This window comes from Oncorhynchus keta, chromosome 23, assembly GCF_023373465.1.
Source record: "Oncorhynchus keta strain PuntledgeMale-10-30-2019 chromosome 23, Oket_V2, whole genome shotgun sequence".
NCBI classification, from domain to species: Eukaryota; Metazoa; Chordata; class Actinopteri; order Salmoniformes; family Salmonidae; genus Oncorhynchus; species Oncorhynchus keta.
The window spans coordinates 47,783,685-47,811,099 of record NC_068443.1 but is presented as its reverse complement, the minus strand read 5'-3'; the positions used below and the strand labels follow the sequence as shown (position 1 = coordinate 47,811,099).

The following is a 27,415-nucleotide window of genomic DNA, read 5'->3' as shown; positions in this document are numbered from 1 at the left end:
GGTAGGCCCTTAACTCTACCTTGTGAGCACCATTCACATAACCCCCGCCATGAGCATCGCCTATGGACATGCTGCACCATTAACTCAATGCTTTTACCTTGGTATTATCATCATCTTCATCAGACATGTAATCAGACACAGGAAATAAATCAGGTAAATGGGAGTTCTGAGACATCTCCTTCAGGGGTCAGTAATGGCATGGTAAGAATAGTTTCAACAGCTTTGCTGCACAATTTCTTAACACAAGGTAGAATAAGCATCAAAGGAACTAAGATATTGCAGCTCCCTTAACACCAAATAATGACTGAACCCATCCAAACGGATTCCAATCGTTGTCTGGTTGGTGTTCATTTGCATTGGTCACCTTGGAATAGTCCATTAAGTTACCCTCACCCTGGGGTATGAATGTACAGCATTGGTCACCTATCATTTGACCCCCTCTGCAGGAGATGTGATGCTACTACTACAAAGAACTTGCCTTCCGGTGATGTGGCCTCCTGTTACAAATATATTTGAATTTAAATAATTCCATAAATAGTTATTAACATACTAAAACATGCTCAAGTCAATTGTACTGTATCATCCAGAAGGCCATATGTATTGATCTTCTTTAATACTATAATTCTGATAACATAGTTTTAAAAAACTACTATCAATGATAAACAACCCAAATTTAGAATGAAAGACTCAATGTGGAGCACTGAAGACTATCACTCAAATTCAAGACCCTCAAATTAGCATACATCCACAGTTAGAATGTACATTTACAAACACTATATTCCTCTTAAATTCCCGGAATTAACTATTTTCATTCCTTGTGGGAATGGCAGATGCAGTTGAAGTCAGACGTTTACATAAACTAGTTAATGACTCCAACCTAAGTGTTTCAACCACTCCACAAATGTATTGTTAAACTATATTTGGTTAAGACATCTACATCTACTTAGTCGGTTAAGACATCTACATCTACTTAGTCGGTTAAGACATCTACTTTATGCATGACACAAGTCATTTTTCCAACAAATGTTTACAGACAGATCATTTCACTGTATCACAATTTCACATACACTAAGTTCAGTAAATGTAAACAGCTTGGAAAATTCCAGGAAATGATGTCATGGCTTTAGAAGCTTCTGATAGGCTAATAGGCTAATTGACATTTGAATCAATTGGAAGTGAACCTGTGGATCTATTTCAAGGCCTACCTTCAAACTCAGTGCCTCTTCACGTTACATCATGGGGAAATTAAAAGAAATCTGCAAAGACCCCAGAAAAACAAATGTAGACCACAAGTCTGCTTCATCCTTGGGAGCAAATTCCAAATGCCTGAAGGTGTCACATTCATCTGTACAAACAATAGTACGCAAGTATAAACACCATGCGACCACGCAGCTGTCATACCACTTATGAATGAGACGCGTTCTGTCTCCTAGAGATAAATGTACTTTGGTGCGAAAGGGGAAATAATTGCAACAGCAAAGGACCTTGTGAAGATGCTGGAGGAAACGGGTACAAAAGTATCTATATCCACAGTAAAATGAGTCCGATATCAACATAACCTGAAAGGCCGCTCAGCAAGGAAGAAGCCACTGCTCCAAAACCGCCATCAAAAAGCCAGACTACAGTTTGCAACTGCACATGGGGACAAAATTGTACTTTTTGGAGAAATTTCCTCTGGTCTGATGAAACAAAAATAGAACTGTTTGGCCATAATGACCATCGTTATTTTTGATTTTTTGAAGCAGGATCAGTTCAGATCTTGGCATCATGAGAATGGAAAATTATGTGGATATATTGGACAATGACCCAAAGCATACTTCCAAAGTTGTGGCAAAATGGCTTAAGGACAACAAAGTCGAGGTATTAGAGTTGCCATCACAAAGCCCTGACCTCAATCCTATAGAAAAATTGTGGGCAGAACTGAACATTTGTGTGCGAGCAAGGAGGCCTACAAACCTGACTCATTTACAACGGCTCTGTCAGGAGGAATGCGCCAAAATTCACCCAACTTATTGTGGGAAGCTTGTGGAAGGTTACCCGTAACGTTTGACCCAAGTTAAACAATTTAAAGGCAATGCTACTAAATACTAATTGAGTGTATGTAAACTTCTGACCCACTGAGAATGTGATGAAATAAATACAAGCTGAAATAAATCATTCTCTCTACTATTATTCTGACATCTCACATTCTTAAAATAAAGTGGTGATCCTAACAGACCTAAGATAAGTGAATTTTTACTGGGATTAAATATCAGGAATTGAGAAAAACTGAGTTTAAATGTATTTGGCTAAGGTGTATGTGTCACGCCCTGACCATAGAGAGCCCTCTGTGTTCTCTATGGTGTTTTAGGTCAGGGCGTGACTAAGGGGATTTCTAGTGAGTTTATTTCTGTTGGTGTATGGTTCCCAATTAGAGGCAGCTGATAATCATTACCTCTATTTGGGGATCATACTTAGTGTTCTTTTTCCCACCTGTGGGGTGGGATATTGTGTTGTGTGAGTGCCTTTGTGCGCTCTCTTCGTTGTGTTTTGAGAAGTTTCACAAGCAATAAAATGCCAGTTATTTAAGCGACGGTCGTGACAGCATGTAAACTTCTCAATGCATTCTTATTCTAAATTACCATATATTTTGCCGTTTGCAGAACTCCACAATCAACCTGACACCCCCCAAAAAACTATTTTGGATAAGCCTAAATCAATTACGGGCACAGTTGACCAACCCCTCTTCCCGGCACACTTTTTCATGTTCTTCTTCAGATAGCGTTTCAGTTCATCCTCCCAATGGCACATGTTCAAATTGGATGACCCTAGATAATGTCTCTCACCTGAGCCGCCACTGTCCTTTACAGTCCATTATCCCTCCAGTACACCAGCAACATTAGAGAAGATGACACAATATCTCGCACTCCTGAGAGAAAAGGCATTCGAAACTTCTTCCTAATTATTAGTGTTTACATAGCCCATTTAAATCTCACCCAATGTCTCCAGTCTTTCTAGTGAGGGTGATCAGGCCTCACCAGGAAGTCAGAACAAAGGTCATTCGACCCCATTAAGAACATTTAGAACATGTCCATCATTCTGCGTACCCAGTTTACAACCAAATTAAAAAAGATCCCAAACAATAAATCAAACACGGTATTAACCGCACCTAACAAATATTCATAACCAGTGGGTTGTGTGTGCATGTTGGTGTGTGTGGTAAAACGTAGGGCAAAAAAACAAAGAAAGAAATGGCCTTACTTATCTAAGAGCTCCTTTTACGGCCAGATCCGGATACTTTTATGCTTATAAAACTGCAGGATTTCACTAACTGCTCTCCCAAGGCAACAACCTCTGGAAACATTTGACGGGGAGAGGAAATAAACATTTAGTTTAATCAGTCAAAACTCAATTTTGAAATGATTACTTTTCTTATTAACTTACTTTACCAGGTGAAAAAAAAGTGTTCAATTGCAGTCAAAAGGAACATGATAACTTCTGTCCGCCGTCCTCCCTCCACTCATTAACTGTGTTTGTCTTCTTGTGATCCCTCCTTTTCATCAATTCTATACATCTATTCGGAATAAGACTAAATAAAATGTCTCACGTGATTAAAACCCTTAGGGTTTTTTTCTGAGTCTGCGAGGAGTGTTTGGTTGTGCCAAAGAACGCATTGTTCCTACTCGATCACGTGTAATGTGCTTTGTCACTTCCAAAATTGAAAAACCCCAAATATGTTCTCTTGCGTCGCTGGTTGTACTTTCCCATATGATGCTTTGTGACCCTGCTCTGCCAAATAGTTTACGATTGTGGCGATGTCTGGCATATGAGTTACTTTGTATTTTTATGGCAAGAACAAATTTACTACATACTATCCGAACAGAGAACCCTCAAAATGTACATCCTTAACGATTGTTTCAACGCGGTGTGATATAACGTTGGACTCTTTGAAAACATTTTTCGTGCTCTCGATCATATATACTACCAATTTTAATGTTACCTTTTAGAATACACCGTCTTCGATTCTTTCAAAGATTATCCAACCCCAAAATCAGTTCCGCACCCATCGCCATGTAAAATTAACCTGGTAATATTACTGGTCCCATGTTCAAAGTGTCACGTTCGTCATAACGATGAGACCAAGACGCAGCGCGAGATGTATACATTTTTCTTTTATTAAAACGAAGAACAAACTTACACAAACTAACAAAAATGAACGTGAAGCTATAAACACGAGTGCTGACATGCAACTACACATAGACAATAACCCACAAAATACCCAAGGAATATGGCTACCTAAATATGGTCCCCAATCAGAGACAACGATAAACAGCTGCCCCTGATTGGGAACCAATCTAGGCAACCATAGACATATAAACACCTAGATATACAAAAATCTAGACATACAAAAACCCCTAGACAATACAAAAACTACACAAACCACTCTCGTCACACCCTGACCTAACCAAAATAATAAAGAAAACCAAGATAACTAAGGTCAGGGCGTGACACAAAGACATGGGAAGTAACCATATCGCGTTCGATTCTGCCCTTGTCCCCACTAAATATAATATCTTTCATGACGTAAATTGAGCTAATTTCAAGCCCTATTGCCCCTACACTCCCAATGACCAACTTCCCCAAACACTATGCTTCAGTATTTTCCCGCTGCCATCAAAGCAGATGTACACATTCTATCAATGCACTCACATCGTGTTTTTGCAGCTGTGTTCGAACAGTGTGTGTGTAAATTCAGACCGTTCAGAGCACACACTGCCCACTCTGGCCAAGGAGCAGGGTGGGTCACAGGCAGTCAAGCATCCAAGCTAAATGGCTAGCTACTTCCAGACAAACACTTCACTCTGACCATTTTACTCACTCTAGCAGAGCTGCTTAGACTTTTTTTCATGTTATCCAAAAGCTTTGGTGACTAACTGTGTTGCTGGCACCAATTTAACCAATTTAATGACGTTCTTTTCCCCTGATGTTTATTGACACCGGCCATATTCAACGGTTATTGTGCGCTCTGGTACATTCAGATGAGAGTGCTCTGAAATCGGAGCAGATAGCCAGAGTGAATTTACGAAGCACTCTAATGAACAATGTCCATTGAGAACGTGCAACGACTATAGCATTTAGCCAAGCAAAAAAATGATGTGAATAATCAAGTCAATAACCGTTGGGTAGTTAGATAGCATATAGTTAATATACTAGCTAGTTTGATGTATTAGTAGCCAACTAACGTTAGGTAGCTAGCTAACATATATTCCCGGTTCATAAGGATAGCGTAATTAACAAATTGTCAGCCAACATAATGTATAACGTAACTTATTGAAAAGTCATTACTTTATAACATTGCTCAACATTTTCTTAACATTTGTCATAATTAATTAAATCAATTAATTTGTATCTTAAAAGACCAATAAGCATACTGGAGACTCAATTTACGTCACAAATATTATGGTTAGTGTGGTTATGCTGATTGCTACTAATTTTGGTTTTTATTTTTTTGTCGATAGAACGCTGTCATCAAAACGTTGGTGTATTGATTTTTCTTCTATGTCATTGTGCCAACTCACAATCTCTGTATTCTTTATTAGATTGGAATTGTCCATCAGCAGGGGAATGTTGCCCAATTTGATCCAGGATTCGTTTTTTTCCCATATTCGAGCCATGTTGGTAGAATGCTTTTGCGCTTCTTTTAGTGCCTCTGGCTTTGCTCTAGTTGAGCTTTTCTATGATGGTTATTTCTGCACTTCACTCAACAGTGTCTAGAGTTTAGATTTCCTCACTCACGGTTTTGATACATGCCAATTTTCCAAGGTAGTGATACCCACTTCCCCGGAGAGTAGTTATGGTATTTGTACTTTTTAATAGAAACAATAATGAAGTGTATTGTGTCACACTTCAATACACACACACTTAGGAAACAAAAACAAACACACAAAACGAACAGTATTTGGTTAGGAACTTCTTCCTTTCTTGTAATTTCTTCTTCTTCTTCAACAACAGCTTTGTTTTTGTTACTCTATGTCATTTTAAATGTTCTCCCCACATGGTTGTTGCTATGCACATTTCTGTGTAGGGTTTAAATTGATTTCTGGTTTCCCAATACACTGACTCATAAATAGTTTTTTTACAATATTTTTCTAACCTGCAGGAATATTTTTGAACTTCTTCAGGACCTTGTCCTGGAACACTTTTATCAGGACCCTGTCTTGCTATCTCATCAATGTACATCTTACGATCTTAAACTACGGTATATCACTCCAGGACATTGTCCTGGTATCTCTACCGCAGGATCTTATTCTGAATCGCTTTCATCGGGACTTCGGTATCTCCAACACAACCTGTTCCTAGAACAGGATTTTCTAAAAGTTAACTAATTGGAGGTTTTGTTTCACTCACTGACGCTCCCTGCCGGTCCGAGGTGGGTCCCTCTTTTGCTGCGTTTCATTGGAGTGTGGGCACCCTGAGCCAAGTCTACTGTAGCACCTGCGTGCAGTTAGCCTCGGTCTCCTCGGGAATGATCAGTAAGCATCCCATCCTCATCACCAATTGTTGTGGTAATTCTAATCAAAGGGAAAAGAGACTGCAGATTCTTTCAAACAGCACTTTATTATACGTTTTGCAAAAATGGAGCAGTTAACTATGCATTTCATGTCTCTCCTTGTTCTGGCGGTGCTAGGCAGTCGGCGTCGCCGGTCTTCTAGCCATCATCAATCCACTTTTCTTTTTCCTCACACCTGGTTTCAATTCCCTCAATCACTTGTTGTGTATTTAACACTCTGTTCTCCCCATTTATTTGTGTGGGATTGTTTATTGTAAGTGCTTGTGCACATGTTGATTGATTGCGCAACAGGTTTTTGTACCCATATCTTGTCTTGTTTTTTTTATGCTGTTGGTTTTGCGATTTAACTGCTCCGGCTATTAGTTCTGCTCTCCTGCGTCTGACTTCCCTGCCACCAGTTACGCACCCCTTACACTTCAACAGTTGTGCAGTTAACCTCTCTTGGGTAGGGGGCAGTATTTTCACGTCCGGATGAAAAGCGTGCCCAAAGTAAACTGCCTGTTACTCAGGCCCAGAAGCTAGGATATGCATATAAAGTTTCTAAAACTGTTAAAATTATGCCTGTGAGTATAACAGAACTGATATGGCAGGCAAAACCCCAAGGACAAACCATCCCCCCCACGACTGTTTTCAATAACTGTCACTTTTATTAGGCGAAATCCTCCCAGATTGCAGTTCCTAGGGCTTCCACTAGATGTCAACAGTCTTTAGAAAGAGTGTCATGCTGGTTTTTTGGAAAAATGAGCCAGAAATTGTAGTTTTTGTTGGTGGCTCCCATTTTGGCTGTAGTGTTTCCAAGCGCGTGGAAGAGAGCGCGTTCTTTGATATTTTAAAGACAATAACAATTCTCTGTCTTAAATGTTATAGTTTATTTACGTATTAGGGTACCTAAGGTTTGAATATAAACGTTGTTTGACTTGTTTGGAAAAGTGTCTTAGTTACATTTTGATGGAGGGAAACTGGGTGGATTATTGACTGAAGCGCACCAGCTAAACTGAGTTATTATGGATATAAAGAAGGACATTATCGAACAAAAGGACCATTTGTGATGTATCTGGGACCTTTTGGAGTGCCATCTAGAAGAAAAAGAAACGCACACCTATTAAGATGAGGTGCTGGCTAGCGGAGTAGAAAACTTGAAAATAAAAGAGAGCCGCTCTAGGAGCTCAGATGCAGTAATTTAATTACCAACGTTTCGACAGCCAAGCTGTCTTCATCAGGGTATAATCACAAACACTGCGGGATGACTTATTTATATAGTGTCAAAAGACACAGGTGTCTGTAATCATGGCCAAGAGTGGCCTAATATCATTGGTTAATAATCAAATATTAAAATGTCATACAAAGAACAGCATACAAACAAATGGATAACATACAATCATAGATTAATAAGACTACACAAGCTTACAAACAATTACAATGGCAAAGTCACAATAATCACAATAATCACAAGAATGGCTTCAGATCAACGTACAACATCCGCAGAGTTGACCCTGCCTCACACAGGAAGCGGCGCAGGTCCTAATCCAGGCACTTGTCATCTCCCGTCTTGATTACTGCAACTCGCTGTTGGCTGGGCCTGCCTGTGCCATTAAACCCCTACAACTCATCCAGAACAGCCCGTCTGGTTTCAACCTTCCCAAGTTCTCGCACATCACCCCGCTCCTCCGCTCTCTCCACTGGCTTCCAGGAGGCATCCGCTACAAGACCATGGTGCTTGCCACGGAGCTGTGAGGGGAACGGCACCTCAGTACCTCCAGGCTCTGATCAGGCCCTACACCCAAACAAGGGCACTGCGTTCATCCACCTCTGGCCTGCTCGCCTCCCTACCACTGAGGAAGTACAGTTCCCGCTCAGCCCAGTCAAAACTGTTCGCTGCTCTGGCCCCCAATGGTGGAACAAACTCCCTCACGACGCCAGGACAGCGGAGTCAATCACCACCTTCCGGAGACACCTGAAACCCCACCTCTTCAAGGAATACCTAGGATAGGGTAAGTAAGGGTGTAATCCTTCTCACCCCCCTTCTCACCCCCCAAAAAAAAAAGATTTAGATGCAAGTGGCTGTTCCACTGGATGCCATAAGGTGCATGCAGGTAATTTGTAAGTCGCTCTGGATAAGAGCGTCTGCTAAATGACTTAAATGTAAATGTAAATGTAATGTTGAGACCACAAGGGTCTTTAAATTAAAGATCCAGGCAGCCTCTCGTTTTAACAATAAATTATCAAGGTCACCCCTCTCCTAGGGAGGGTGACATGTTCGATGCCAATATAAAGCAGAGGAAATCGAGTGGCCTGCCTCCATGAAGTGGGCCACAACTGGATAAGTAAAGTTTTTACACCTAATGGTGCTATGATGCTCTGAGATACGTACTTTTAATCGCGCTTTGTTTTACCTACATAACAAGTTATAAGGTAAATAACTGCCTTAGTGGAGCACGTAATAACACCTTTGATTGGGATCGATTTACCCTGTTTGTGGGTTTTTGAAGGATCTACATTTCTAAGTGCCATTGCATTGAGCACAGCCATTACATTTGTAATTTCCATCCAGTAGGGGAGCAAATAGATGTTGTTCAGGAATATCTTGGGGTGGTAAATCAGAGTTTACCAATTGGTCTCTGAGATTTCTCCCGTGAGGACTATCATCGGATTTTAGGATGTGCCAATGTTTGTGAACAATTCCCTTAATTTGTTCAGAGCACTTTGAATAGCGGGTAGTTAGAACGCAAGAATGCGTCTTTTTGCGAGACTGACCTTGAAAAAGGTCATGTCTCATTTTGTTTTGAATTTTCTCAATGGCAATATTAATCTGATCATTCTTGCAGCCCCTCTCCTCAAACTTTCTTTGCGTCTCAGCCATATTTCTGTCGAAATCTGAATGTTTTTTGCATATTCTTTTGATTCGACAGAATTGGCTGTAGGGCAAACTATTTTTCAAGGGAAGTGGGTGACAACTATCAGCCCTCAACAAACTGTTACGATCAGTAGGCTTCCTGTAAAGATCAGTGTATAGAACATTATCTTCACACAAGACCAGAAGATCAAGAAAACTGATTTCACATGTATCAGATTGCATAGTAAATCTCAGATGCTCAGAACAGGAGTTAATATCAAATCAAATCAAATCAAATTTAATTTGTCACATACACATGGTTAGCAGATGTTAATGCGAGTGTAGCGAAATGCTTGTGCTTCTAGTTCCGACAATGCAGTGATAACCAACAAGTAATCTAACTAACAATTCCAAAACTACTGTCTTATACACAGTGTAAGGGGATAAGGAATATGTACATAAGGATGTATGAATGAGTGATGGTACAGAGCAGCATACAGTAGATGGTATCGAGTACAGTATATACATATGAGATGAGTATGTAGACAAAGTAAACAAAGTGGCATAGTTAAAGTGGCTAGTGATACATGTATTACATAAGGATGCAGTCGATGATGTAGAGTACAGTATATACGTATGCATATGAGATGAATAATGTAGGGTAAGTAACATTATATAAGGTAGCATTGTTTAAAGTGGCTAGTGATATATTTACATCATTTCCCATCAATTCCCATTATTAAAGTGGCTGGAGTTGGGTCAGTGTCAATGACAGTGTGTTGGCAGCAGCCACTCAATGTTAGTGGTGGCTGTTTAACAGTCTGATGGCCTTGAGATAGAAGCTGTTTTTCAGTCTCTCGGTCCCAGCTTTGATGCACCTGTACTGACCTCTCCTTCTGGATGATAGCGGGGTGAACAGGCAGTGGTTCGGGTGGTTGATGTCCTTGATGATCTTTATGGCCTTCCTGTAACATTGGGTGGTGTAGGTGTCCACAGTTAAGAAAAGCATGGAACGCCTGGAGCTGTTTTGCATCACCTCTCCATAGAACAAAAATATCATCAATATACCGTTTCCACATAATGATGTGAGGCAAGAAAACATTTTGGAGAGGATTGAAAATAGACTGTTACTCCATGTAACACACATACAAATGAGCATAGTTAGGAGCCATGGGGGATCCCATAGCAGTACCTTTCGTCTGAATAAAGAAATAATTTAGAAACATGAAATAGATATGCGATAAATTATTGCATCCTAGAGTGTGCGGCTCTCTTTTATTTTCACCTTTTGTAAGTGCCAACAGAAGAAGATCATCAAAGGTAAGGCATTTATTATATCGCTATTTCTGACTTTTGTGGCGCACCTGCCTGGTTCAAACGTGTTTTTCATGCTTTTGTAAGCGGGGCGCTGTCCTCAGATAATCGCATGGTGTGCTTTCGCCGTAAAGCCTTTTTGAAATCTGACACAGGGGCCGGATTAACAAGAAGTTAAGATTTATTTTGCTGTAATTACACTTGTGATTTTATGAAAGTTAAATATTTATAATTCTGTAGTTTGAATTTCGCGCTCTGCAATTTCACCGGATGTCCGTTCTCAGCTTTTATAGAGAAGCACATCCTTTTTGTATACCTGGCAGTCAGCAGATAGTATGTAAAAGGCAATTATTTGTCAGTGCAGATTTAAGATCTGTCTAATTGCATTCACAACAGCAAACACTATATTGTGCTCCTTTCTGCAAGTTTCCAAAATTGTGTCTTCCTGTAGATAGTAAACCCATGGGATGTCATATGCTGCGGTTGCACCCAAATGGCTCTTAGCTGTAAGCCCAAGACAAGCCTGTATCAGCAAAAAATACTAACATGTCTGGTGCCTTGTAGAGTGGCTTGTTGCAACAGAGTGTTGCCTTGAACTCCTCAGATCATACATAACCGGTATATTTTGTCCATATAAATTCAATTGACTGTTAAACAGATTTATTTTTAAAAGTGAGGCAAGCGACCATAAATTAATAAAAATATGCGAAAAATGGAACCCATGTAAAAGTACTACTCAATCTTACTACAACACCTCGTAACCTTCACCAAGAGATTTTATGTTTTTGGAATGACAGTTACAAGGAGTACCAGTCAGGGTACCCACCTAATTAACAATAAGGGTGTGAGGTGTTGGATAGCACCATTGAAAGGATGTCTCAGATGAGTTTTAGTCACAGTTAATTCTTCAGAGGTATAGTTCTGAAATGTTCCATAATTGATGTGCAAGCTGAAATACACTACATACTCAATAGTATGTAGTGTGCTAGTATAGTATGCTCATCAAATATCTCATTCCAAAATCATGGAGTTGGTCCCCCCTTTGCTGCTATAACAGCCTCCACTCTTCTGGGAAGGTTTTCCACTAGATGTTTGAAACTTTCTGCGGGAATTTGCTTCCATTCAGCCACAAAAGCATTAGTGAGGTTGGGCACTGATGTTTTTCGATTAGGCCTGGCTCACAGTAGGCGTTCCAATTCATCCCAATGCTGTCATCAAGGAAAAGGGTGGCTACTTTGAAGAATTTTGAATATAAAATATATTTTGATTTGTTGAACACTTTTTGGGTTACTACATGATTCCATATGTGTTATTTCATAGTCTGGATGTCTTCACTATTATTCCATAATGTAGAAAATACTAAAAAAAATAAAGAAAACCCTTGAATGAGTAGGTATCTATATCAATTGTGCAAACATAATTGTACAAACAGACTGCTTTGTATACATTCAAATTGGTTGTGTGTTCCCCTTTGGCTACAGAGTGCCTCCGGTAGAGGTCGTTTGCTTCAGAGCAATGAGTGATAAAATTCCAGATTTAGTCCGTTTGGCCAAACGGTACTACTTATGTCAGTCAATAGTAATTCATATAGCCAGTAAGGTTCGGAATTAGAGGATAGATCTTTGGTGTTCGAGCCGAGGTATTTAGCTGCCTGCCGCACTACACCAGTGTGGACTGACTACAGGCATATCCGTATTATGTACCGCGTCAACATAACGCTAGTAAAGTATGCCGAATGGGTTAATATGAGACGTCACTAGTAAACCCACCCTTTCCATGGTGAGAGGACCCTATTTTGTGCTTAGAACGTGATATTTCTGAACAATGTAGGATTACGAGATGCTAACCTAACAGAAGGGGAACATTTTTCACTTCCTGTGTTCCGTTTAAATTCCTCCGCCTTGCGCGACGGAAGTCCCACCCTTTGTACTTCCGTTTGATTTCAGCATTCTGCATCACTGGTGGTGAAGAATCGCAAGTACATCTCTTAAAAGAAGTGTTGGAAATCCAAACGTGGATCACGTTAAAATAATCCAGCAATCTTAATTGCTTGGGTCTCATTCAATGTATTTATTTAAATTGTTGGACATACCTTTCTAAGTTCTTCCAATTAAATGAGACACCTTACACTTTGCAATAATAACCTAGGTGAACCAACTTCCCAGGTTAATTTAAAGTTTAATTCCCAGATAGCCTATCCAGGTATGATTAATCATTATCATTGATTAATTCAATTTACTTTTGCAAATTAATTCACGTCCAACTTCCACAGTACTGTCCAGTACTGATGGTTCATTAACGTCTATAAATAGATTAAAATCGTCTTTGCAGCTCCCAATATATTCCAAAACCAAACTTTGGAAAATTAGGAAAAACATTTTTTCCTTTCAAAATGTTCTAATAATGTGCAAGCTGACAGAGGGGGTAGGCTAATTAGAGATTGGATTGAGAGGGGGTAATTCCCACTCGCCCGCTAATTAGTGAACCTCCACCCGCAAATGGATTGATCTCTGACCTCAGCAGCGATACCAACCCTAATTATGCCATTAGTGGAAAAGCAGACAACAACGCTTTCCAAAATCATCCATCGGGGCGCAGGCCTCGTAAAGGTTCTCTCCAGTCTAGCCCTGATGTCTTGCCACCCAAGATTGGCATCTGTCCAATACCGCAGTGCACAGCTGAAGCACGAGCAGGTAATGGGAGACATAAAGGGACAGAAGGATGAGAGAACCTAGAAACCAATGACAAATGCAGAAAAGGAAAAAATTATGCTAGCTATGGAACTGCGTTTGAATACTGAACAATTACATGTAATTGCAAAAACGTATGACGATGAACAAGCACAAGCTCTTCAACAAAATCATCTTCTACAGGAACAAAATCATATGCTACAGGAACAACTCGATTTAGCCAAAACTAAATACGTTGATATTCACACCAAACTAGATCAATGTGAAGAGTTATCTCCAAACAGGAGCGCTCAACTTGATAACATGCATGCAGTTTTGTTGAACGTTACTCAGAGTAACACGGTTCTACACAAAACGCTGCAGACCAAAGACGATCAGTTAATGAACACAATGACAAAGTTGGATGACAAATCAGCTGACCAAATGAATGATGAGAGAACTCAGGTGATGAAGATGGAAATATTGATTTCTAAGCAAGCGGAGGAAATCTCATCACTGAATCTCTCGCTCCATACTCAACACCTCTATCTGCAAACCATGGCAGATAAGTTTGAGACCGGAAGGAGCAAGTGTGACACTCACGTGTCCAAAATCAGTACTCGAAGCGCTCAAGTGGACTCTGCAATGCAGCAGAATACCACCCTTAGGTACCATCTGGAGGAAGTCCAGAATAGTCATGCTCTACAGCGGGACTACCAATCCAAGCAACCGGAGCCCTGTACTCACAGGAGTATAGACGATAGGTTTCAGACATTGCCTCCCTCATGTGTCCCTCAGTCTTCTCCTCTTGGCCATTCGGCACTGAGTAATATTGTGCCTCTTGGCCAACAACAACAAGGCTTGGCTTCTCCTCTTGTCCTTTCGGCCCCAATCTCTTCACAGGATGAATCCAACCCTTTCCGCGGAAAACCTTGACAAACTCATCAAGAATTTCCCCACCTTTGACCCCGTTCCAGGTCAGCCAAACGATACTGAGACGTTCCTAGCTGACATAGAGGACGCGTTGGACAGCTACCCGAACGCTACGGGTTCTGACAGGGTTTACCTGCTGAAGCGAACATCGAATAGACACGTGACAAGGTTCATTCGTCAACAACAGCAACACGTGCTAAACGACTACGCTAAACTTGCCACAGCTTTGAACGTGGAATTCAGTGGTTCTGCAACTCGCTAACACGATAGCTCACTGGCTAACACCGTCAAACAAGCTCGGAATGAACACCCACAAGCTTACTATCATAGGCTTTGTTCAGCTTACTTTGGCCTACTCACTGAAACAGGCATGGAAGACCTGTTACCATTTAAGCAAATGTTCCTGTCGAACATGTACCCTACCTTCATTACCTACTTGGGCCCTGCCGCCTACGTTGGCTTGCCTACCTTACAACTCAGAGAGCTTGCAAGCACAGCTTTTGAGGCATCAAAAGTTCACAATGCAAAGAGCCCTGACCACTCGGTTTTTAAGTTTGACCAGGAGCACTCACTCTTATTAGAGGGTGTGGAGGAGTAGAGGAGTAGAGGCATTATCAGGTATCACTCCAATTAGAGGCATTATCAGATATCACTCCAATTAGAGGCATTATCAGGTATCACTCCAATTAGAGGCATTATCAGGTGTCACTCCAATTAGAGGCATTATCAGGTATCACTCCAATTAGAGGCATTATCAGGTATCACTCCAATTAGAGGCATTATCAGGTATAGGAGCGTTGAACAAGAGTTTCTACCATGATTCCAATAACCTCTGCGGTCCAAATAACTGTAAAGTACGTTGCCATCAACATGACCCACCGCTACAATCAACCTGTTCGCTACGTTCCTGCACTCAACCCACAAAAAGTGTCAGAGCACACAGGGTAACAAAGAGGTGACGGACGATCAATATGTAGACCAATGTTCTCCAGAAGTTCCACTACGGGAAGGACTAAAGCGAGAACAATTTGAGAAAAGGGTAAAAGATAAGTCACAAGGACGAGACGAGGAATTGCCGGACACCAGGTCCGCAGGAATTTACGCCCCGCATGAGTGAGCGTTCATGTGCAAAGGATTAGCATTTCAATTGTTAGAATTATCACTCTGTCGTGACTTCTGAGTCGACCTCCATTTCCTCTTTTGTCTAACAAGCCGCAATGCCGGTTTAGCCCACTAGGGCACATTCCCCTATCATTTCTTGTAACCACATTTACCTTGTTTGTTTATGCATTTCTGTGAATTAATTAGTTAGTAATAAATAAATTATTTAAGACAATTGATGTATGGATGACTCATAGTGAAGACTGGGTTCATGCAGATAACCAACAATTTACGATGTTTGGAATGAGACTAACGAGAGGTAAAGTAAATAATTCATTTAATTTATCTGAATTGATCAGGAAAAATATCTGAAAAGTTATTTTAGGAAATGATAACTTTGTAATCTGAATATTTTTCCTTGATGCCCTGACTCCCTAGTTAATTACATTTACATGCTTAATCAGTTGATCGCGTAATACGAATTACAGAGAATCTGAAAACTATGTCTTCAGTTTAATGACAGTGGTTTAGTACGTTAACCTGGGTCACTACTTCATTGCTCCAGACCAGCCCAAGGGGGCGTTAGAGCACTATTTATGACTTTCTCCTATAGAGCTCCATTTTTATGGAACGGTCTGCCTACCCATGTCAGAGACGTAAACTCGGTCTCAACCTTTATGTCTTTACTGAAGACTCATCTCTTCAGTGGGTCATATGATTGAGTGTAGTCTGGCCCAGGAGTGGGAGGGTGAACGGAAAGGCTCTGGAGCAACGAACCGCCCTTGCTGTCTCTGTCTGGCCGGTTCCCCTCTTTCCACTGGGCTTCTCTGCCTCTAACCCTATTACAGTGTCTGAGTCACTGGCTTACTGGGGCTCTCTCATACCGTCCCTGGGAGGGGTGCGTCACCTGAGTGGGTTGAGTCACTGATGTGATCATCCTGTCTGGGTTGGCGTCCCCCCCTTGGGTTGTGCCGTGGCGGAGATCTTTGTGGGCTATACTCAGCCTTGTCTCAGGATGGTAAGTTGGTGGTTGAAGATATCCCTCTAGTGGTGTGGGGGCTGTGCTTTGGCAAAGTGGGTGGGGTTATATCCTTCCTGTTTGGCCCTGTCCGGGGGTGTCCTCGGATGGGGCCACAGTGTCTCCTGACCCCTCCTGTCTCAGCCTCCAGTATTTATGCTGCAGTAGTTTGTGTCGGGGGGCTAGGGTCAGTTTGTTATATCTGGAGTACGTCTCCTGTCCTATTCGGTGTCCTGTGTGAATTTAAGTGTGCTCTCTCTAATTCTCTCTTTCTCTCTTTCTTTCTCTCTCTCAGAGGACCTGAGCCCTAGGACCATGCCTCAGGACTACCTGACATGATGACTCCTTGCTGTCCCCAGTCCACCTGGCCGTACTGCTGCTCCAGTTTCAACTGTTCTGCCTTATTATTATTGGACCATGCTGGTCATTTATGAACATTTGAACATCTTGGCCATGTTCTGTTATAATCTCCACCCGGCACAGCCAGAAGAGGACTGGCCACCCCACATAGCCTGGTTCCTCTCTAGGTTTCTTCCTAGGTTTTGGCCTTTCTAGGGAGTTTTTCCTAGCCACCGTGCTTCTACACCTGCATTGCTTGCTGTTTGGGGTTTAGACTGTTTTTCTGTACAGCACTGTGAGATATCAGCTGATGTACGAAGGGCTATATAAATACATTTGATTTGATTTGATGAAGTGCTGCTCTCCTCTCTCTCCACAGAGAAACTCATTGTAAGGGCTGTTCCACTTCTGTTCTCGACATGTAAAACACCTACATTGCATTCGGAAAGTATTCAGACCCCTTGACTTTCCCCACATTTTGTTACGTTACAGCATTATTCTACATGTTTTTTTTTATCCTTATAAATCTACACACAAGACCCCATAATGACAAAGCAAAAACAGTTTTTTTTGTTAACGTTTGCAAATGTATTAAAAATAAAAGCTTAAATAGCACATTTACATAAGTATTCAGACCCTTTACTCAGTACTTTGTTGAAGCACCTTTGGCAGCGATTTTATAGCCTAGAGTCTTCTTGGGTATGACGCTACAAGCTTGGCACACCTGTATTTGGGGAGTTAGATCGGGTTCAAGTCCGGGCTCTGGCTGGGCCACTCAAGGACATTCAGAGACTTATTCCAAAGCCACTCCTGCGTTGTCTTTGCTGTGTGCTTAGGGTCGTTGTCCTGTTGGAAGGTGAACATTTTCCCCAGTCTGAGCGCTCTGAACATTTTTCCCTCGCTCCTGACTAGGCTCCCAGTCCCTACCGCGGAAAAACATCCCCACAGCATGATGCTGCCACCACCATGCTTCACCGTAGGGATGGCGCCCGGTTTTCTCCAGATGTGATGCAAAGAGTATCTCATGGTCTGAGAGTTTTGAGGTGTCTTTTGGAAAACTCCAAGTGGCTGTCATGTGCCTTTTACTGTGGAGTGGCTTCCATCTGGCCACTCTACCATAAAGGCCTGATTGGTGGAGTGCTGCAGAGATGGTTGTTCTTCTGGAAGGTTCTCCCATCTCCACAGAGGAACTCTAGAGTTCTGTCAGAGTGACCATCGGGTTCTTGGTCACCACACTGACCAAGGCCCTTCTCCCCCGATTGCTCAGTTTGGCCGGGTGGCCGGCTCTAGGAAGAGTCTTGGTGGGTCCCAAACTTCTTCCATTTAAGAATGAGGGAGGCCACTGTGTTCTTAGGGACCTTCAATGTTGCAGAATTATTTTTAAATCTAACATCTACACTGCAACTATTTCTGTTACCACCACCCCCCTGCCAGTAATTATAGTAAGCTGCCGTTTAACTGCCTATACACCCTTACTGCACTGTACTTCACGGTACAGTACAGTAAGATTATACATTGTCATCGGTACTTACTGTTTTTCATTTAGTTCAAAGATGACTGTATATTATATTTATTTATTTTATTTATTTCACCTTTATTTAACCAGGTAGGCTAGTTGAGAACAAGTTCTCATTTGCAACTGGACCTGGCCAAGATAAAATAGCAGTGTGAACAGACAACACAGAGTTACACATGGAGTAAACAATTTAGCAAGTCAATAACACAGTAGAAAAAATGGGCAGTCTATATACAATGTGTGCAAAAGGCATGAGGAGGTAGGCGAATAATACAATTTTGCAGATTAACACTGGTGATAAATGATCAGATGGGCATGTACAGGTAGAGATATTGGTGTGCAAAAGAGCAGAAAAGTAAATAAATAAAAACAGTATAAAAACAGTATGGGAATGAGGTAGGTGAAAAGGGTGAGCTATTTACCAATAGACTATGTACAGCTGCAGCGATCGGTTAGCTGCTCGGATAGCTGATGTTTGAAGTTGGTGAGGGAGATAAAAGTCTCCAACTTCAGCGATTTTTGCAATTCGTTCCAGTCACAGGCAGCAGAGTACTGGAACGAAAGGCGGCCAAATGAGGTGTTGGCTTTAGGGATGATCAGTGAGATACACCTGCTGGAGCGCGTGCTACGGATGGGTGTTGCCATCGTGACCAGTGAACTGAGATAAGGCGGAGCTTTACCTAGCATGGACTTGTAGATGACCTGGAGCCAGTGGGTCTGGCGACGAATATGGTGAGGGCCAGACTAGAGCATACAATGCAGTGGTGGGTGGTATAAGGTGCTTTAGTGACAAAACGGATGGCACTGTGATAGACTGCATCCAGTTTGCTGAGTAGAGTGTTGGAAGCCATTTTGTAGATGACATCTGAAAGGATCGGTAGGATAGTCAGTTTTACTAGGGTAAGCTTGGCAGCGTGAGTGAAGGAGGCTTTGTTGCGGAATAGAAAGCCGACTCTGGATTTGATTTTTGATTGGAGATGTTTGATGTGAGTCTGGAAGGAGAGTTTGCAGTCTAGCCAGACACCTAGGTACTTATAGATGTCCACATATTCAAGGTTGGAACCATCCAGGGTGGTGATGCTAGTCGGGCATGCGGGTGCAATATCGGTTGAAAAGCATGCATTTGGTTTTACTTTATATTCATTCCTGCATCAAGGTCAATGTTAGACTGAGTACATCTCACGTTTATGTTTAACTCTAGTGTTCCAACAAATAAGAGGAGGTTGAGTACCTGAGTTTGCACCAGGAAGAGTTGAGTGTTTTCTTTTGTAGTTGTAGACTTATGGTAGCAGAGATACAGTATGCAGATAATTAGACAGAATGTTCCATGTTCCTGTCAAATTCTGAACATGTATCACAGGCACACATAACAGGGGAACATTATACCATCCTATAAAAAAATAAGTTGAAATATAGAAGGCTTTCTATAAAATTGACCAAATAATAAAACATGTGTCAGTACAGTGTGGATGTGCTATAAATCCAAATTCAAGATCAGATTCCATGTGTTTTTTTGCTGCGTACACATTACGAAAATGATCAGATATCATGGAAATCTGATCTTGGAAATAATTGGTAAATTATTAGAATCGGCTGCCTGTGTAAACGCAGTCAAACTCTCTCGCAACCAGGCTGATGCCAAGCTGCAAGTTTTTTTGCATTTGTCTGACAATAAGTTACGTCATTTTTTTTCATATGCCCCTGGCGATGTAGATGTAACAGAGTTAAGAACGTAAACTCACTCCACAGCTAGCTTGAAATGTTGCCGATGGAGGTATAACTTTTGTATGGCTCAATTGGTTTGCACATTGTCAAGGAGGGCGGTCAAGTGTGTTGCGAAGCAGAGGATCACTGGTTTGAGCCCAATATGCTAGGGGGAGATAGGGGAGGAAGCTAAACTGAAGCGTCGTAGCGCATTGACCCAGATTACACGGTTATATCTATTTTGCAGTGCATGCTTTTTAACCTGTGCTGCAGCACATGGAAAACATTTAATCAGCCCAACTGTATTTCAGCTCAGTACATTTTGCATTAATTTCGGTCCTTGCCTCTTTGTTTATGTCTCCCTCCCTCTCCACAGAATGAGGCTATGCACTGTTGATAGATCGATAAACATGAATATAGATTGTCATTCAGTAAGGTCAATTAATCAGTTATTAATTTACCAATTAGCATTAAATCTACAGTCTTTTATAACAAAAAGAACGGCAAGCTGAGGGATGGGACGAGGGAAATGTGACCCCTCTTAAATGCATAGACAGCACTCCAGTTGCAAGTACTGATCTTAGATTGACTCACTTTCACATTTAACTGTAGTGTTCCAGCAAACAATCACCCGAGTTTGTAGTAGGTTCAGTAGCCGACATACATATATATGTTTGTGTAATCTCAGCAAGCTTGCTTGCTATTAGGTCAGGAACCCGGTAACAGGGGCACATGCATACAACACGGTCCACATTTTTTTTTTACTTATCATGTAAATACACAGTGTAGCAATGTCAGTAGTCTAGCTAACACTAAAGACATTCATTCATGCATTAATTTGTTAACTTCTCCCTCCCCACAGACTTATGCCACTCTTTTGCCTATTTATATTGTGCATTAAATGTCAGAAGTAAAACTTGGGAGTCAGCGATGCTATATTGTAGTAGGCTATTATTCCAACTACAATATGGAGAAACAGTTTATTTATCTGCAGTTGAACTCTCCTTACTTACGGAGTACCACAAGGTAGGCTAGCTGTCTCGGGCCCCCTATGGTGAAATGCATCTGACATCCGTTAATTCAGTGGGGATATTTTCATTTTATTGTATCAGTCAATTTTCAAACAAACGATTGAACAAATAATTGAGCGTTATCTTTATTATAATGCCCCCTGTTGTCAACTAGATGGGGAACTAAACTACCAGGATGGATTTTTGACATGAAGAGGAATGGTAAATATTGCATGTTTCCATAAATGACAATGTATTTACAGACTGAGGTGAAGTGGCTGGCATTGAAACCTGTACCTGGAAATTGTATTGTTAACGCATGATGATTTTAGACATGTTTGCTAATTACTTGAAAATTAAATACAGATATATCTCATTTACATAAGTATTCACACATGTCAATACATGCTAGAATCACTGTTGGCAGTGAGTGATTACAGCTAAGACTCTTTCTGGGTAAGTCTCTAAGAGCTTTGCACACCTGGACTGTACAATATTTTTTCAAATTATTCCAGCTCTGTCAAGTTGGTTGTTGATCATTGCTAGACAGCCATTTTCAAGTCTTGCCATATATTTTGAAGCCAATTTAAGTCCAAACTGTAACTAGGCCACTCAGGAACATTCAATGTCGTCTTGGTAAGCAACTCCAGTATATTTTTGGCCTTGTGTTTTAGGTTATTGTCCTGGTGAAAGTTGAATTGTCTCCCAGTGTCTGGTGGAAAGCAGACTGGACCAGGTTTGCCTCTAGGATTTTTCCTGTGCTTAGTTCTATTCCGTTTCTTTTCTTCCAAAAATCTCCATAGTCCTTGCCGAGGACCACCATGCTTGCAAATTAAATCATTTTTTATTCTGTAAAGGCTTCCTTCATTTCACTCTGTCATTTAGGTTAGTATTGTGGAGTAACTACAATGTTATTGATCCATCCTCAGTTTTCACCTATCACAGCAATTAAACTCTGTAACTGTCTAAATTCATCATTGTCCTCATGGTGAAATCCCTGAGTGGTTTCCTTCCTCTCCGGCAAATGAGTTAGGAAGAACGCCTGTATCTTTGAAGTGACTGGGTGTATTGATACACCATCCAAAGTGTAATTAATAACTTCACCATATTCAAAGGCATATTCAGTGTCTGCCTTTTATTTTTACCCATCTACCAATATGTGCTCTTCTTTGCGAGACATTGGAAAAACTCTAGGTCTTTGTGGTTGAATCTGTGTTTGAAATTCACTGCACGACTGAGAGACCTTACAGATAATTGTACTGTTTGTGTGGGGTAAAACACTATTATTGCACAAAGAGTGTCACGCCCTGGCCTTAGTTATCTTTGTTTTATTTTTGGTTAGGTCAGGGTGTGACATGGGGGATTTATGTGTTTTCTCCTGTCTAGGGGTTTTGTAAGTTTATGGGGCTGTATCCTTTCTAGGTAAATTGTCTATGGTTGCCAAGATGGGTTCTCAATTCGAGGCAGCTGTCTATCGTTGTCTCTGATTGGGAACCATATTTAGGCAGCCATATTCTGTGGGTAATTTGTGGGTGATTGTTTCCTGTGTCAGTGTTTGTGTCACACGGGACTGTTTCGTTGCCAGTTCACTTTATTATTTTATATTTGTGTTCATGTTTAGTTTTTCTTATTAAAAATCATGGACACCAACCACGCTGCGTATTGGTCCGATCCTTGTTTCACCTCTTCAGAGGAAGAGGAGGGAATCTGCTGTGACAGGACCAAGCAGCGTGGTGACAGGCAGCGGCAGGAGGAGCAACTATAATACTTGGGAAGAGATAGACAGGTGGGCGGTCGACCCAGGGAGAGTGCCGGAGCCCGCCTGGGATTCGCTGGAGCAGTGCGAGGAGGGTTACAGGAGAATGGAGTTGGAGAAACGAGCACGGCGGCGCGGTAGGAAGCCCGAGAGTCAGCCCCTAAGATTTCTTGGAAGGGGGCACACAGGGAGTATGGCGAAGCCAGGTAGGAGACCTGCGCCAACTTCCTGTGCTTACCGGAGAGCGAGAGAGACCGGGCAGGCATTGTGTTATGCTGTGGAGCACACGGTGTCTCCCAGTGCGGGTGCATAGCCCGGTGCGGTACATACCAGCTCCTCGTATCGGCCGGGCTAGAGTGGACATCGAAACAAGTGCCATGAAGCCGGCTCTACGCACCTGGTCTCCAGTGCGTCTCCTTGGGCCGGCATACATGGCACCAGCCTTACGCATGGTGTCCCCGGTTCGCCTGCACATCCCAGTGCGGGCTATTCCACCTCGCTGCACTGGCGACTGGGAGCATTCAACCAGGTAAGGTTGGGCAGGCTCGGTGCTCAAGAGCTCCAGTGCGCCTGCACGGTCCGGTCTATCCAGTGCCACCTACACGCACCAGCCCTCCGGTGGCAGCCCCTCGCACCAGGCTTCCTGTGCATGTCCAGAGTCCAGTACTCCCTGTTTCTCCTCCCCGCACTCGCCCTGAGGTGTGTGTCCTTGGCCCAGTACCAGCAGTGCCGGCACCACGCACCAGGCATACAGTGCGCCTCATCTGTCCAGCGCTGCCAGAGCTTTCTTCCTGCCTTGTGCCACCAGAGTCTCCCGCCTGTCCAGAGGTGCCGGCGTCTCCCGCCTGTCCAGAGGTGCCGGCGTCTCCCGCCTGTCCAGAGGTGCCGGCGTCTCCCGCCTGTCCAGAGGTGCCGGCGTCTCCCGCCTGTCCAGAGGTGCCGGCGTCTCCCGCCTGTCCAGAGGTGCCGGCGTCTCCCGCCTGTCCAGAGGTGCCGGCGTCTCCCGCCTGTCCAGAGGTGCCGGCGTCTCCCGCCTGTCCAGAGGTGCCGGCGTCTCCCGCCTGTCCAGAGGTGCCGCCTGCGTCTCCCGCCTGTCCAGAGGTGCCGGCGTCTCCCGCCTGTCCAGAGGTGCCGGCGTCTCCCGCCTGTCCAGAGGTGCCGGCGTCTCCCGCCTGTCCAGAGGTGCCGGCGTCTCCCGCCTGTCCAGAGGTGCCGGCGTCTCCCGCCTGTCCAGAGGTGCCGGCGTCTCCCGCCTGTCCAGAGGTGCCGGCGTCTCCCGCCTGTCCAGAGGTGCCGGCGTCTCCCGCCTGTCCAGAGGTGCCGGCGTCTCCCGCCTGTCCAGAGCCGCCAGTCTGCAGTCTGCAAGAGCCGCCAGAGCCGCCAGTCCGCCAGAGCCGCCAGCCAGGATCCGCCAGAGCCGCCAGTCAGCCAGGATCCGCCAGAGCCGCCATTCAGCCAGGATCCGCCAGAGCCGCCATTCAGCCAGGATCCGCCAGAGCCGCCAGTCAGCCAGGATCTGCCCTTCAGTCCGAAGCTACCCCTCAGTCCCGAGCTACCCCTCAGTCCCAAGCTGCCGCTCAGTCCGGAGCTGCCCCTCAGTCCAGTGGGGCCATTTAGTAGGGTTGCCAATCTTAGGTCTGGGGTGAGGGTCGCCGTTCCTAGGATGCCACAAAAGCGGACTAAGACTATGGTGGAGTGGGGTCCACCTCCCGCGCCAGAGCCGCCACCGTGGACAGACACCCACCCAGACCCTCCCCTATGGGTTTAGGTGTGCGGCCGGGAGTCCGCACCTTAGGGGGTACTGTCACGCCCTGGCCTTAGTTATCTTTGTTATCTTTTTGGTTAGGTCAGGGTGTGACATGGGGGATGTATGTGTTTACCCAGTCTAGGGGTTTTGTAAGTTTATGGGGCTGTGACCTGTCTAGGTAAATTGTAAGTCTATGGTTGCATAGATTGGTTCTCAATTAGAGGCAGCTGTCTATCGTTGTCTCTGATTGGGAACCATATTTAGGCAGCCATGTTCTTTGGGTATATTGTGGGTGATTGTTTCCTGTGTCAGTGTTTGTGCCACACGGGACTGTTACATTATCAGTTCACTTTATTATTTTGTATTTGTGTTCATGTTCATGCTGCGTATTGGTCCGATCCCTGTTTCACCTCTTCAGGGGAAGAGGAGGAAATCTGCCCTGACAAAGAGTGAGTCCATGCAACTTATGTTGTGACTTGCTAAGCAAATTTCTACTCCTGAACTTATTTAGGCTTGCCATAACAAAGGGGTTAAATACTTATTGACTCAAGACATTTCAGCTTTTCATTTTTAATTAATTTGTAAAAATGTCTAAAAACATTTGACATTATGGGATATTTTGTGTAGGCCAGTGACATTCAGATCGTAACACAATCAATGTGGAAAGGTCAAGGTGTGAGAATACTTATCTGAAGGCACTGTAATTGAAGAAAGACAAACCTTACGGCTCTGATTCAGCATGTACTAGTAGCCTAGGCTATGACTAAAGCGTCACTATTGCATTGGATATTGCATGGAATTGAATTAAGGAGTTTCTTGTGTGCCCATGATTTGGTGCAATCATCTACATACAGTAAGTGACTCATTCAACTTGATATATGAGAGAGCGAGATGGGCACGTTCTACAAATGTACATTTTGGAATGAGCAGTGCACGTGCCAAGAGATATCATTGAACAAATTATTAGTAGCTGACACTGTCTGAAAAGACCACTTGTCACCATGTTGTTAATTAGGTAAAATTAGTTTGTACTGGATATTTGGTTCTGAATCAGGGGATGATGGACAAAAATCCACAGGTTTTAGTTTTGGGAATATTATTATATATGTTTTTAAACTTTCAATATTTAAAGCAAAAAGAAAAGTTGGATTTTTGTTAATCCTCCCCTGATTCTGAATATATAATATATAACTTTTGTCTAAGAGAAATTGAAGATTGAAAGATACATAAATTCAAAAAATAAAGGTGTGCGTTTTTGTCCATCCTCCCCGATTCAGAATTCATCATTTTTATAGTCATAGGACACTTTGTCTAAGAGCTATTGAACATTAAAAAACGAAATCATACTATAAAAAAAAGTGTGGATTTTTCTCCATCCACCCCTGATTCAGAATTCATCATATTCATAGTCATGGCATGCTTGGTTCAATAGCTATTGACGAGAGAAAATCTAATGTCCCGAATATCCAAAACAAAACCAATTTGACCTTGGACGTGTAGTTTTGTTGTCCAGGCTAGCGTATGGTTTTCGGTGCGCAGCTGGTGACGTCCAGAAGAGGAGTGTTATTTATGTGGCGACCCCCACGTGCTGAAGGATGGTGATGATTAAAGTACAGTTAACCATGGGACCATCAACAGAATAGCGGCTTTGCTGGGCTGCAGCGATACCGCGGCCTCCAAACCGTTTCCATATTGGGCTCAATATAATTTGCCAAAGGAAGAAGTTGTGGGCGGAACAGCAGCGCGTTAATTTCATGGTTTTATTTTTCCCTCTCCTGATGGATGAACAATGGAGAGTCCGTCAACAGAAATTTCTGGTGAACCTCCTCTTCGCCCCTGCGTTAGATCATTGTTGTTGATGCTGTTGTTGTGTAGGAGGCAGGGGCGGACCTGATATTTTAGGATTTCTCCTAGAAAAGACCGAGAACATCGGGTGGTCACTCGCGTTTTTCATCCTCTCTTAGTTCTGTAAGCAGCTGATGCTGGTTTTGCTGTCTATCATCCACCCGCTGATATTATGGTGAAATTCCCATCTATAACCCCCTACTTCCCGCTCATCCGATTCCTGGTTCCTCTCGCTATCACGAACATTGCAATCGACCTCGGTGAACAGGCAAGTGCTACTGTCATATCCATATTCTATGATTTTCTGATTGTCATGTCAGTGAATAACAACAATAGGTGTAATAGTAATAAAACATTTCTCAATGACTCGTGTTTACATAGGCGGTGTGAATCCCACCTTGGTAGGCAATTTAACACCAGTCGCATTTCCAGTGCGCTTCGTTTGGTGTTTTAGTCAACTGGGACTGACATCCAGTGGTGTAAAGTACGAAAGTACTACTTAAGTCGTTTTTTTTAGGTGTCTGTATTTTACTTTACTATTATATTAGTGACAGTTTACTTTTACTTCACTACATTCCTAAAGAAAAGTATGTACTTTCTACTTCATACATTTTCCCTGACACCCAAAAGTACCTTTGAATGCTTAGCAGGACAGGAAAATGGTTTAATTCACACACGTATCAAAAGAACATTCCTGATCATCCCTCCTGCCTCTGACCTGTCGGACTCACTAAACACAGCTTCCTTTGTAAATTATGTCTGAGGGTTGGAGTGTGCCCTTGGCTATCTGTAACTTTAAAAAAAAGGAAAATAAATTGGTGCCTTTTGATTTGCTTAATATAAGGAATTTGAAATGGTTTATACTTTTGATACTTCAGTATATTTTAGCAATTACATTTACTTTTGATACTTAAGTATATTTAAAACCATTTAAAAAAAAACTTTTAGACTTTTACTCAAGTAGAATTTTAGTGGGTAACTTTTACTTGAGTCATTTTCTATTAAGGTATATTTTCTTTAACTCAAGTATGACAATTGGGTACTTTTCCCACCACAATGACATCTCCCTGGAGCCTAGTG

At 42.6% G+C, this 27,415-nt stretch overlaps 1 protein-coding gene and 1 long non-coding RNA gene across 2 annotated transcripts in view; one reads left to right on the top strand and one right to left on the bottom strand.

The window, feature by feature from the left end:
• Window positions 1-2,780: 2,780 nt before the first annotated feature.
• The window catches only part of LOC127911077 (uncharacterized), a 133,985-nt gene continuing 109,350 nt past the window's right edge, over window positions 2,781-27,415 (bottom strand). The window contains exon 3 of the long non-coding RNA XR_008077585.1: window positions 2,781-2,825. This is a non-coding gene — a long non-coding RNA (uncharacterized LOC127911077). The remainder of the gene's footprint in view (window positions 2,826-27,415) is intronic.
• Window positions 25,992-27,415, top strand: part of ankhb (ANKH inorganic pyrophosphate transport regulator b) — a 97,589-nt gene continuing 96,165 nt past the window's right edge. The window contains exon 1 of the mRNA XM_035800591.2: window positions 25,992-26,603. Within this exon, the coding sequence (XP_035656484.1) occupies window positions 26,508-26,603 (96 nt within the window). The 5' untranslated portion in view covers window positions 25,992-26,507. The remainder of the gene's footprint in view (window positions 26,604-27,415) is intronic.